This window comes from Ciona robusta, chromosome 5, assembly GCF_009617815.1.
Source record: "Ciona robusta chromosome 5, ASM961781v2".
Classification (NCBI taxonomy): Eukaryota; Metazoa; Chordata; class Ascidiacea; order Phlebobranchia; family Cionidae; genus Ciona; species Ciona robusta.
The window spans coordinates 3516516-3530523 of record NC_143239.1 but is presented as its reverse complement, the minus strand read 5'-3'; the positions used below and the strand labels follow the sequence as shown (position 1 = coordinate 3530523).

At 32.8% G+C, this 14008-nt stretch overlaps 1 protein-coding gene across 1 annotated transcript; it reads left to right on the top strand.

Moving 5' to 3' along the window:
• Positions 1-115: 115 nt before the first annotated feature.
• LOC149735666 (Fanconi anemia group I protein-like) lies at positions 116-13937 on the top strand. Its single transcript, XM_089879124.1, has 28 exons — positions 116-557; positions 618-745; positions 947-1054; positions 1411-1562; positions 1876-2093; positions 2577-2713; positions 3171-3295; positions 3570-3663; positions 3724-3814; positions 4415-4603; positions 4957-5015; positions 5222-5364; positions 5558-5690; positions 6119-6324; positions 6922-7057; positions 7372-7500; positions 7567-7688; positions 7982-8139; positions 8599-8739; positions 8976-9129; positions 9716-9814; positions 10083-10273; positions 10553-10749; positions 11149-11302; positions 11417-11559; positions 11865-12080; positions 12491-12679; positions 13580-13937. Exons 1-28 carry the CDS (start codon positions 410-412, stop codon positions 13652-13654), a joined length of 4035 nt encoding a protein of 1344 aa, XP_089735250.1. The 5' UTR covers positions 116-409; the 3' UTR covers positions 13655-13937.
• Positions 13938-14008: the final 71 nt, after the last annotated feature.

The following is a 14008-nucleotide window of genomic DNA, read 5'->3' as shown; positions in this document are numbered from 1 at the left end:
TTAACGTAAAAAAAGGGAATAAAAAGTTTCATTTACCGTTTAAAGAATACAAATATTTAAATATCGTTTACATTTCAAAAAATTGTAATAAGATAAATCAGATTTTCTTTATGTGTACAATTTTAAATTAAGCATAAAACGAAGCAACTATGCATTACTTTTAAAATAATGAAACTGCATAGCGTCATTATAAACAAAACTAATATTAATTCCTAAAAACATTTCAGTTTAAAAACCACGGCAATCCCAAACACATGACATGGAATGCGTACCGTTAATCACTGTAGCGTGACCATTTACAAACCACGTGGTTACGAGGGAATCGCGGGAAAAAAACAACATTTGTTTTGATTTTTACCGCGAACTAGTAAATTGTGTCTGTTTTGGTTTTCTAATTGTTATTCTAAGAATGTTGGACCAAGAGGCCGAGTCTACGGACAGTATAGTGGAGAAGATCAAGTCACAATCTTTAAGTTCATTAAATAAGCTTGTAAAGGACGCTCTAAGGCCTGGTAACCATGAAAAATGCATGGAACTTTTGCGAGCAATATTTCTCGGTAACTTTGGCCTTAGTTTACTTTATAAAGTTCAAAATTATCTGGTAATCCATTTTTTAGCTTGGGAGAGCAGACCTGAGTTATCTGAAGTGGTTTCTACAATTTACAAGATGTGTTTGAAGTTTGTTCAAGACGCCAATGTCCGGAACTCATTTGTAATGGATTTGACAGACTTACTAAACCATGAGGTATGCTTGCACGTGCTTAAATATTTTAAGACATTCCATACAAGTCTCTTTTGTTTCTCAACATTTCATATATTTTTTGTGTTTTACCTATATATTTTCATTAATTATAATCAAAGGGGTGTCTTCAATTAATGCAAGTAAACTACTAAACTTATCACTGAAAAACATGTGACCAACTAGCTAGTTATCATGTTTTAACAGGCGATCCGCCTTTCCCCATCTGAGTTGGTAGAGTTATGTTCCATCATGTTAACCATGATACATAATGGGGAGGTGGGCGATGGTAAATGGCTCAAAATATTCACTAAGGTAAGTTTAGTTAAGAATGCAAAAGAATTTTGGTAAAACAGGGGTAAAGTGGGACATTTTCTTACTTTACACTATTTATTATAGTTCTATATTTTAATCCTTTAGTAAAAAAACTTATGTAAATCTGCCATTATGGCAGAGAACAACTGTAAAGTAGACATGGATTTTTTTCCGACAGCCTGAAATTGGAAATATGTACATTACATGTAAGTTACAAGTTAAAAAAATTGGAAAGCTTTGCAGCAGCCAGCAGGTTTAGGAATAAATGTTCTTATATTTTAAAAGCTTCTTTTAATGGCAGTTACAATTATAAATTGTAAATTACGTTAATATTTCTGCATATGCTGTAATTATAGATTGTAAAGGTGGCTGAACTTCACAGCAGTATTCGTTACGAGAAATCAGAGGACGTGGTCAGTGGTACTAAGTATAAGAAGTATATTGTGCGAGAACTTTGTTCTTATAGATGGCCAACTGAATCTGTTGTGAATCTGGCTAATATGTTCAAGTAAGTTAAAAGTAACTGTCAAAATTATTAGCACTATATACAACTACCATAAATGCACATTTTTTTATGATGCCAATTTTGCCTAATTGGCTGCCATTTCAGATTCTGTGCCTTTGGTCAGAACAGTTTAGACACTAATGTGTCAATGTATGAAATCACGGACGGAACAGTTTTTGGTTGCATGACCCTATTTTTTTGTGTAAAAAGAAACACCTATGCATAAAGGCCTTATGTACTTTTTTTATTTAAACCACATTTTTTTTCATTTTTGGCTGCACCAACATATACAAAAACACCATACCTACTTTTACAGGGACATAAAACTGGAATCTGATGAAATAGATTCTGTTTTGTTAAAACTTCTTGACCAGCTACACACCATTGACCCCCAGCAGCTTCCACCCTATGTTTACCAGTTGTTAGGTTTATCATCAAGTTGTGGAAAGGTGGAAATTGCTCTGCTTGGTGTTTTAAAACATTTTGTGTCCTTGGATGAGAAATTGGCTGAAGAAGAACATTCAATGAATATTGGTTAGTAGTTATGCATGTATGTGACTTACTTTATCCTTGCGGGCCGGAAAGCAACAGTCGTTATAAATTATAACACAGGTGTTCATACACCTTGCGCCAGCTTGCGAGTTACCAAGTATGTTACTTTGTGGGTAATTATTTTTCGGGGATTTTTTATGTGTAGCTGATAATTTGGCAACCCATTAGTAAATAGTGACCACTGGGTTGGAGCATATGTTAAGTGTGTGTAGCCTTGTTCTATTACCTCTGGGTTAAGAGGCAGGCGTGCTAACCAACTGCTGTGGCGTCAAAAAATCTATGAAGACATAGTCAAAATACAGTTACTCTCCTAGTCCTATTATAGTCTGGATTTAGAAGGGATTATATAATGTGTTAAAACTGGGGTGTTAAAGTATATGACAGCATAGTCTGTCTAGTTATTTCTATTAAAATGCATGTTATTATTAAAACTTAGCCTTTTTATTGTTTACTTTTTGTGTTTAGACAGTGAAAATTCACTAAACATGTCAGTTACGAGTACAAATGAATTACGATCTGTAGAAGGAACAGTCCTTTTATATATCAGTAACACTGTTCGCCAGAATCATGCTTTAGGGAAAGGACTTATGAAAATACTAAAGGTAAATATGTGTGAACATTTCCATTCCTACTCTAAGATTGTACACAGTTAAGTTGTTTGTGATATAAATTTTTGCCCAACTAAATAAATGTACATAAATAAATTCCGTTATGAATGCAAGATTGGTAACAAAATGAAAAAAAAATTATTGTTAATTTATACCAGTTCCCATGTGCCTGATTTAGTAGAGAGATTATGTAGTAAACATTAAGTGTTAAATGAGTTATAGTAGGTTGGGGAAGACGGGACACCTTTAGCACATAATATCCAAATATCCTAAACGTGTTTTAAAATTTAACAATGGTCTATGATGGGAGTCGTGAGGAAACGGTTTTATAATTCTTTGAATTTTCTTTGTTTACTACTAAATGCAATGGGAAAATAGAATGAAAAGGTGTCCTATCTAATCTTCTCCCATCCTACTATATAACCATTAAATTTAAGACCTTATATTACAGAGTGCAAAAGAGACACTCTCCCACGAAGTAATGTCACCATTTTTCATTGCTCTTGGATTAGTTCTTGCCCAGGATAGCAGATATAATGAGGAGACACAAACACTTGTGCGGCTGATTATTAACAAGTATGTACTTGCTCATTTAAATCTGCCATATAAAAACAAAAGTCACTTTTGTGGGGTAATGTGCTATCCCCAGCCCAAATCAAAGGTCCCATGACATAAAAGGCAGTAGGACCTCACCCATATAGAATGGATATTCACTTTTGTAATTTAATGAATAAAATACCGAGCAGGAGTCAATACCGCACAGCAGATTTTTTTATCAAACTTTTAAATATGTATCACTTTTAAGTTGCAATTTTTTCCGTTTTTGAAAAAAAGTTTGGCTGTTTTTTAGGAGTTGCCAGGACAGGCATAAAATGCAGAAAAGCAAATGGCTTCAAGAAGTTACAAAATTCCCGCCCAATGTAAAAGACATCTTGCTTAAAGTGGTAAGTTGTATTAAACACTAAGTTTATCAGCCGAACAAATGACATATGTTTTAAACACAGGTGAAGAACTGTAGGAATGGTTGGGAATATGTCCTTAGTGGAATACTGGATCTCGGGTTTAACCTTATGTCATGCTATGGTCCGAAACCAGGTAAATTGTATTTAAAATAAAAAAATTACGAATTAATGTATATTTCACACAGCATACTTTGCTAGTTTTGTTTAAATTTTTGGTGTTTATATTGTTTTGTCATGAAAACGGTTAGCATTTTTATTAGTAATAAATTAATAATATAGTTTTTATGTTTTTTAATGTTAAAAACTTAAAATATTGCTATATAAATATCTGGAATTACACATACATATATATATATATATAGAATAAAGATTCTTGAATTATTATTAAGAAAAATTATTAATAACGGTGAATTTAGCAGTTTAATGATTGTTAATATATTATCATCTGACACACCCAACTCCACACAACCATTATTTAATGTATTATACATTCAGTAGGGTGGGGGAAGATGGGATACCTTTTCATTCTATTTTCTCATCCCATTTGGTAGTAAAAATTGTAAAACCGTGTCCTCACGACCCCCATAGATTGTTGTTAATTAGTTTAAACTTGATCAGGATATTTGTATATTATGTCCTAAAGGTGTTCCATCTTCCCCCACCCTACTATATAATAGTTCTTTATCTGAATTAACCCACGGTAAGCCTTTTTGTAAAACAATATTATTTTCAGGAGCGTTTGGGCGATGCATGGAAAGAGAAATTGCCAAATCGCATTCACCAAGACAAGAATGTTGTGATATTGGGTTGACATTACTGGCTGCTACGTTTAAAACACATCATATAACTAGAAAGGATATTATACAACGTGTTATTGACCAAATACAATCAAGTTCCGATATGCCTGCTTATCATTTTATTCGTGAGATGTTTTTTTTACTTTGTTGGACTAAAATCCTCTTAAAATGACAACAGCATAAAAAGTCATAGTGCAAATAAGAACTGATTTTAAGCTGCATAAAGGCTGATTTTTTTTGGCACTGTGTAACAGCATTATCCAAGTATAAAGTCTCAGTGCTCCTGGTTAAGAAAAGTGGAGAACTGTTTTTGTTTACTTATCTAGAATTTTGAAGCCCATTTTAGAATTTTATTTATTGAAATTTATGCTACTTGCTTTTACATTATTGGAGGAGATTTTTACAATTTTGGAGTAAAATGTTTATTTAATTTAATATTATATTCTGATAATATTAGTTTAAAATTTGTAATTTTTAGGTTTACTAAAGGAAATAATAAAAACCTATCCATATGCATTTCAACAATCTATAAATCAGGTAACCTTGTTCTAATTTAAATAAAAAAAATACTTTTTTTATTAATCAGTTAATACAAATTTAATACCCCTCTGATCTTTATAAAAAAGTAGTAATACGTTTTTAGTTATATATATACATATATTATTATAATTTGTACCTTAGTCTACAAAAAAAATGATAAAAAAATGAATATATATGTTAATAATATTTTTATTATTCTCAAGCTAAAAGCATTGCTAGAAGAAATGTACATGATGCATCCGTACAATGCACACAAGTTATTACCAGCAATTATGCCACTTGTAAAAAACAACGGTGCATTAAGAGATTCACTACTTGTGGTTCTTCGTAAGCTGTTGTCTTCACGGTAAAATTTTTTTTTTGTTATTTATCAAAAATTTTGGCATTTTATATGCATTGTTTTGTGATTTATTTTAAAAGCTCTTATTTATTGTTATGTATTGTAGTTTTTAGAAACATGAAAATATTTTTTTCTTTTTTCTATTTATTTTTCACACTTTTTATTATTTTTTTTTAAGTTACTGTTAATATTTTTTTAGTGATGTAAACTGTCGGATTTCAGCAGCTACTGGTTTCTTACTCGTCATACAAAACTTTCCTCTTTCTGAAATAACTTCATTAAGTCAAATATCAAGTCAGTCAACTCAGTCTATATTTTCAACTGCCAGCACTGTGAGTAAATATATCATCTGTGAAATTGTTCGTAGTTTTGTATGTTTTTGAATTAAAGATGAATGAATAAATGACAATATTTTTAAATTTTAATTTTTCCTATATCTAAATGGAAAATTAATGAATAAATGACTTGAGCATTATTTATTCTTGTATAATGGGGCAACAACAGTCGCTAAACACAGGTTTTTAGTTTCACAAATCTCATACCCGCTTAGGAGTTTCCACAAATGTAACTTTGTGAGTGAATTTGGTACAGTTGCCTTTAAAATGTGGAAAATACAGGCCTGTCTAATGGTTATTCATTAATCGTTATTTTTTTACAAGGTAGTCTGTAGAGTAGTCATTAGTTTTTTTTCTAAATTCTCTTTACCATTTTGCACCAAAATTGTCTTTTTTTTGCAGCAAATTTTTTTACTGTTTTGCAGCAAACTCAATCCCAACTTGTAGGCAGTCAAGGGCGCAAAGTAAACAATGAACTTCTTTGCTTGGAAGTTTTACAAACATTATCCCAACATTGCTTCACCCAACAAGCGGAAGTGAAAATAATAATTTATCGAAATCTTGCTGAAGTTGTTGCCACGAACCCACGGCTTACTCCATATCTATTGGATTACTTGCTTAACCATTTAAAGTAAGTTCTGCTATATTATTGTTAGATTAACTTTTTATTAAAAATAGTGAACTTATTAGGCTGTGGCTTGCTAGGAAATCTAATTCGTAGGCTTGAGCTGTTTCTTATATTTTTTCTTTCTGTTCTGTATGGGTGAGACTCTAGGCCGTGGTATGCCAAGGTTTTTGGAATTTAGGACAGAGCTGGCCTATTGCCCCTTATATAGTTCTGTACAATACCGCAAGCATTGAATGTATTAAATTATTTGACAAGAAACTGCGAATACATGCCTAAAGAAAAAAAAGAATTAAATTAAATAATGTTTCAAAAATTTAAAACATGATATATAGTAGGGTGGGGGAAGATGGGACACCTTTAGCACATAATATCTAAATATCCTGATCGTGTTTTAAACAATTACTAACGGTCAATGGAAGTCATGGGCATATAGTTTTATAATTTCTTGAATGTTCTTTGTTTACTACTAAACGGGGCGAGAAAATGGAGGTAAAGGGTGTTCCGTCTTTCCCCACCCTACTGTATATATATATATATATATAAATATACATATTTTTGTAAAGATTTCTTTTATAATTAATACATTCCCTGCATTACAAGGTTATATTATGAAGAGTCAGAAGATATAATTCCCCCGTTTAAATTATCGAAATGTATCACTACCTCTGCGGATAAATCTGTGCTGGCTGAACCGTTTGCTGCTTTGCTTTCTACCATACATTTATGTGTGTATAAGGTAAACTATAAATATATTTAAAGTCATTTTTATTGTATTGGTTTTATGCTATGCTATGCTTTTCCTTTCAATGGAATTTTTTCCTTTAAATTTAATATGAAAACTCACTGTAAGTTTCTTTTGTTTAAAAGTTACAGTTTAAAAGTTTTTTAACAGTAAATTATTTTGGGTATTTTTATTAATAACATTTCGTAATGACCGTTTTTGCCAATAACTTCTTATTTAAAAATGTTTCACTTTTTTGTTGTATTTGTTAATAACAAAAAAATATGTAAAATTTGTTTTTATGCAGTAAAAATATCTTCAATTTCCAGCTTCGAACAAATTTAAACGAAGAGGAATTTGAGGAAATACTGGACAACGAGGTTGTTGAAAATATTCATGGAATTTTCCGTTCTCTCACACAGAGAATGTGCAAATGTGAACTAGAGGATTTCCTATTGGTAAAATTTTTTTTAAAAAATTGTAATAAAAACATAATTAGTTTATTACATATATTAAATTTCCAGGAAAAAGATAGTGATTTTTCCATGACAACAAAAGTTGGACAACGTAATTATTTTACTGTTGGTTTGGTTTTGTCACTTTACAATGTTCTTATTGAACACAATGCAAGTGGAAAAGAACTAACGTAAGAAACTTGTTTTAAAATTTCCTAAAACACCTAAGCCTTAAATTTAAAAACTTTATTTTATTTCACATATAAACAGTGTAAACATTACAAAAAATAGTACAATGTGACGTTTTGTATTTTTTTAATTCTATTTTTATAATTTCAAGTCATTTTGTTTGAATTTCACCAATATTATGTTATTACAGGTGTTTAGAGCCAATTCAAAATCCCCATCATATAGAATAGAAAAAAAAACATTGTTACATTTTATATATAGTATATACCTAGCTAAACTTTTCTAAATTTTACAGTTGTGAAAATGCTGAAGGTATCCTCACATTATATAGTTGTGTGAAAAGAATACAAGATTTCATTCAATCAACAAAATCAACAGAGCTGACGAGTAAATTATTCAACGAAAATCAACATCAACCTGTTGTTCTACTGCACGTATCAAATCTGGTTTATTGTAAGTTGAATTTTTTCGCTCTTAATTTTTTCGAAAAACAGAATTTTATAACTGTTTTAAATTTTACTGTTGAATTTTAGTTTGAAATCTGTTTAAATTAAAATGGCAGAAAAAACCTGTGTCATTAAGTTTCCATATATAATAGCAATATAAATTTCACTGAATGGAAATTGAACCAATACCCACTGCCGTAGCAAAGTGGTTAGAGCGTTCAAGTCATTACCCAAGGATACCAGGTTCAAAGCCCAATGCTGCTAGCTTGGGCAGTTTTTTCCCTGGGCAGAAAAATGAATACTAATTGCTTAAACCGAGTGGTAACTAATACGTTGTCCAAATTATCTACCATACAGAAAAGAACTAAAATAAATGCAAGCGAGTTCAAATTATATAACATATGACACCTGTGTTATGTAACTAAGTAGACGTACAACGCATAAACAAAAAATTAAACATTTCCAGCATTATTCTTTGATGACTCCATGGAAGGAGATGCAATTGATTTGTTACGAAGAAATGACAACTTTATCAAACACTTCATACACACGATGCACAATCTACTTATCTTCACAAAAGATCACGGATATTTTCCTGGCATTGGAGGTAAAACTGAGAGATTTTATTTGATTGAGTCACCCACTACAGTTTTTCTTTTTTTTTTTCAAAAAAATACGTAAACTGTTTAAAAATTTAACCAAAACTGTTTAAAACTGAACACTTTACAAATAATTTATGTTGAACATTTTGTTTGTCTCAAAAAAGGGTTGAAAAGCGCTGGCAGAGTCCCAGTATTTTTACCCCTTTTAGTAGGCTATAGTAAAAAACTGTTTTCAAACCAGGATTAAACAAGAAAGAAATGTTATCATGCATGGCGCGTGTTGGAAAATCCACTTTACATAAGTTTATGATGGAAAAAAATGATCCTTGTCAGTCTCCAGTGACTTTGTTGTGTCTTGAATGCTTTCATCTTACTTTCTTATACGTGGGGACATGGTATGTGCTTGGTGGTGTGTTGGTGCCAAGATATTTAAAAAAAAAATGTGTATATAGTAGGGTGGGGAAAAGATTGGACACCTTTTTATTCTATTTTCTTGTCCCATTTGGTAGTAAACAAAGAACATTCAAAGAATTACAAAACGGTAGCCCCACGACATCTATAGTACGTTGCTAATTGTTTAAAATACAATCAGGATATTTAGATATTGTGTGCTAAAGGTGTCCCATCTTTATCTGGCGTAAATCTTATGTCCCATGGTGTGCCAGACTGTACACTGTCAGTGTCACTCACATCAAATAAAATATTTAAACCTTATGTTTTAGCTATGAGAGATAAAATTCAAATATTCAAGGAAAACATAAGTATAACATTAGAATGCTGTTTTTAATAATATTCATTAATGCAAAACAACATTTTTGGATGATGTCTGCTTTTGTATGGCAAACAAAAGTCTCAAAAATTGCTACCTACCAACAGTTTTTCTACAGCTTAAAATTGAATACAATTTTTTTTAATTTTTAAATATTATTTTTTAAAACTTTTTAGTGTAGAAAACTTGTATCTTTTTATACAACCTTCCAGGCACCCCGATCATATGATTCAGTTCACTTCAGACGTTATAAGTCGAGATGATGAAGTTAGTCAACCAGACCAACATAATATAACCATGCTATTAAAAAGGTGAGTAACTGGAATGACTGTAAACTTTTTTGTATATTTGTATAACTTAATTGAAATTGTGAGTTTTTTGTATTTGCGTTTCTGTTTTCTTTGTTCTCTTTGTTTCACTGTGAACATGACTTTCCGGGTGTTGGGGTAATGGGCCAAGTCTGGCCTAAATCCCAGCCCCCAGGTCCTTGACAAAGACCTCACCCACAAAGAATGAAAGGGTCAAAGTCAGCGCATATAGTTTGAATGGTGTTAATAAGCAATTTTAATATCATTACAGATTCCAGCGTTTAGTTACCACGTACACTGCACCAGATAATTCACCGCTTTCAGCCACGCATAGAAAAGTTGTTGCTGAGCTCACCAACCTCATATCCACGCTTGTTACCACGGCAACTAATCTCAACCTCAGCTCCACAATAGAGGAAGCAGCAAAATGGACACGAAAAATTTGCGCCGACCAAAAAATTGGTAAAAATTTTATTCAGAAAGTAACCTAAAAATTCATTATTAAGACATTTTAAACCATTATAGAGTAATTAACAAGTACTTGCATGTAGATTCTTAACAATTTGCCTAAAAAGTCATAAAAATTGTCACTGCTACCATTGTGGGCGTATGTGTCCTTGGGCAAGACGCTTCCCTGCAATTGCTCCAACCCAGTGGTCACTAATGGGCTGTTTAAATTGTCAGCCATACTTTAAAAAAAAATTTAATCAAACAAAGAAATTAAAAAAATATTTTACGCAGACGACACAAATTCAGTGAAGCGTATCGTGCATCTCGTTCTACAAACCAACAACCTCTGTTCCACAAACGTGGATTCAATCTTCCATAACATTTGTTCCGATCTTCGCAACGAACTCGGATCCATTGAACAAAGTGATGAGTCACAATCGGAAACAAAATTTCGCATCGTCACCGAGGAAAATTCACACGTTGTAATTGTGAGTCAGCATATTTTTTCTAGTGTAAAATTTTGAGATGGTTTTATTTTGAAAAATGACCAACCTTTTTTGGTGGATTATTTTTTTAAAAAACATATGGCTTGCATTTTATAAACAAATGTGTCTGTAACCTATTTATTAAATTATAAAACGGGTGATCTGTTTCATACATCTTGTGCCCACTTATATGTAAATTTGTTCTGTTCGGTATTGCTGACAGTTCTAGACAATGCAGAATAAGATGGCATACCACACGGTCAGAGCAAATTTAAAAGGCGTAATTGGTAGCACCACCCTCACTTGTGTCTAAAATCACTCACTATAACGACTATACCAAAACATCAATTAAACCATATTCTATCAAACACAATTTAACCAAAACCACCAATCCGGTTCCAGCCGGTCGTGGTTGGTCATCTTGATTCAGTGATGCAGGACATGAGTTGGTTGATAAGTGATATGAAGGGGAGGTTGGGGAACAATGGAAGCAAGAGGAAGGATGTTGATCCAGATGATGATGATGAGGTTAATGAGGAGAGAAGGAAAGCAGAAGGTGACGGATAGTTCGGGGTTGATTTTTTTTTCTTTTTCTTGGAAAAGCTGATAATTTGGACAACCTATTGGTGACCACTGGGTTGGAGCAATTACCGATGTTTTTTTGTTTCAGGTTCATTATGTGGTAGAATTACCAAGATTGCCATGGGATTGTTAGACTTAGCACAAACATCGGCTAGAGGAGCTGCCAACTTGGAGCAATTTGTTCAAGCGTTTACCACTTTCTTCACTTTCCTGAACATATTCTCAAAATTTGTAAGAAATTTTATTTTAAAATTTTGTAATTGTCGATTTTTTCCCTATGGTCTTAAAGTAGTTGTCAATATTTTGCAGTAATAGGCTAACTTAGGCCTATATCTCAGGTCAGGTGCCATAGCATATCTTGTCAAAGGACCTCACTCTAGGACGTAACAACTTTTATTTATTTAGTCTAACAGATTTCGATTTACAAATAATATTATAGTTTTCGGGCATGAGATATACAACCTTGTTACAACGGCTGTCATTGCCCCGCAAGGACAAATAAGTTACATTCATTCTTTCTTCTTTAATTCACACAGTACATTTGGATCTATTCACAAGGCATTGGCCATATCCCATCAAGTTTTGAAAAGTTGTGCAAATTTGTCAACTCTGACCTACTCCAGTACGTCTATAGTTTCATCATGCACGTAGAATCAACACAGTCTGAAAGGCTCGGAACAGCTAAAGCGAAAAAAGATGGAAAGAAAAAATCCAAAACCAAACTGCCTGAGAAAATTCAGGCAATGTCAACGGTAATTTTTTTATGTGTTTTTGAAAAATAAAACTGCTCTGTAATAATAAAGACTATGTTGCCCCGTCGAGATGAATGTAACTTATTGATCCTTGCGTAACAGCGGCATTCATTATAACAAAAGTGTTTTTTTCATACACCTTATGTCAGCTAATAAGTTGCCACACATGGAACGGATAATTATTTTTTGTTTAATGTAACTATTGAATAACAATGGTTCGAACAATTGCCTTTAAGTGTCCTGCCTAAGGAGAAATACTCTGCTAGGGGCAAGTGCTCTAACCAGTTTGCAACAGCGGGGCTCGTGACAGGTAGAATATTTTACATTTATAATAAAGTTTGTAATATTTTGGTTTCAAAGATAAAAATTTCTTACATTTATAATAAATATTGTGTTATTTTAATTTTTAGGATAAAAAGTTGCGCGAAACAAAGGGAGTAGCAAAGTTGATTTACTCCATTGAACAACATGAGAAGAATCTTGCTCTGCTCGGAAGAAGAGCAAAAGTTGATCTCATGCGACATCATCGTCTCACAACCACCAGGGATTTCCGGATCATGAATGATGTAATCAGGAGGAGCAGAGATGAGGAAGAAGCTGTGAGTTTCGCTTCTTTAAATTTAGTTATCAATTTTTAAAGTTTGGTGTCAAAATATTGGTGGTTGTCGTAAAAAAGATACACTTTTGTAGGGTTGGAGATTTGATTTTCTTTTTGAGTTTGCGGCCACAATTTTAGTGATTGTTGTGGAAAACATGGGCGTCGCCAAGGGGGGGCCTGAGGGGCCATGGCCCCCACCAAATTTTGAGTTTTACAGTAATGTTATTGGTGAAAAAATAAAATACAGTGTTACACATTTAAGCCTGTTTTTAAATTTCTTACACATGCTAAATGATTTGGTGCCAATCCTTTTATGACGCAAATAATCGCCGTGTGAAATGCTATTATGTCGTAATTAGTTGCCAGGTCAAACAATCGCTATTATGATGGATGAATTCACGTGTGAATCCATACTATTTCGTAATAAACAGTCTACCTGCTAGCTAAGAAAAACAAATCTCAAGATTTGTGACAAAAATGGCAGGCAACGAATGGAGTTTTAAATGTAGTTGTAGATCGTTGTGTTTTCATACGGCGTAATTGTGAAAAATAAATGCCTTCACCCGTGTTTTGTGTTGTAATTAGGAGGTTTTTCAAACCCAAAATACAACCGTAAAACATTTGGCCCCCACCAAAATTTCAGGCTAGCTACGCCCTTGGTGGAAAAGATGCCTTTTAATAAAATTTGGTAGATTTCATTCTCTCTTCTGGTCCCATTTGGTAGTAAACAAATAATATTTACAGAACTTGATAACCGTAGTCGACTCTAAAAAAGATTTTAATTGTAACCCCCGGGGGTATCCATCTTATTTCACACAAAACGGTCTGTTTAAAAGTTTTACTTCAATGCAAAAAAACGTATTTTTTAATCTATTACCTCTTAACATCCGTTTTTTCACAGGACAAAGACTCTGAAGTTGACGAGAATGAAGAACCAACCAATAAGAGACCTTGTCTACAAACCTCTGTAGTCTAATGCCTTACTTACACGATTTGTTCTTATATTTTACTCTGGTATATAGTTAGTTGGGGGAGGATGGGACACCTTTTCGTTCCATTTAGTAGTAAACAAAGAACATTCAAAGAATTATAAAAACGTATCCTCACGACTCCCATAGACTGTTGGTAATTGTTTAAAACATGATCAGGATATTATGTGCTAAAGGTGTCCCATCTGCCCCCACCCTACTTTGTTTCTGCTATTCTTGCTTGTATGGATTTCTTCTGGATGTTGAATAAATTTAATTGAGAGTTGTGTACTTGTGTTATGGCTGTCTATTGCTGAATTATGACTACAGTTTTATGTAGTCGCAGACATTTGCATGTCACA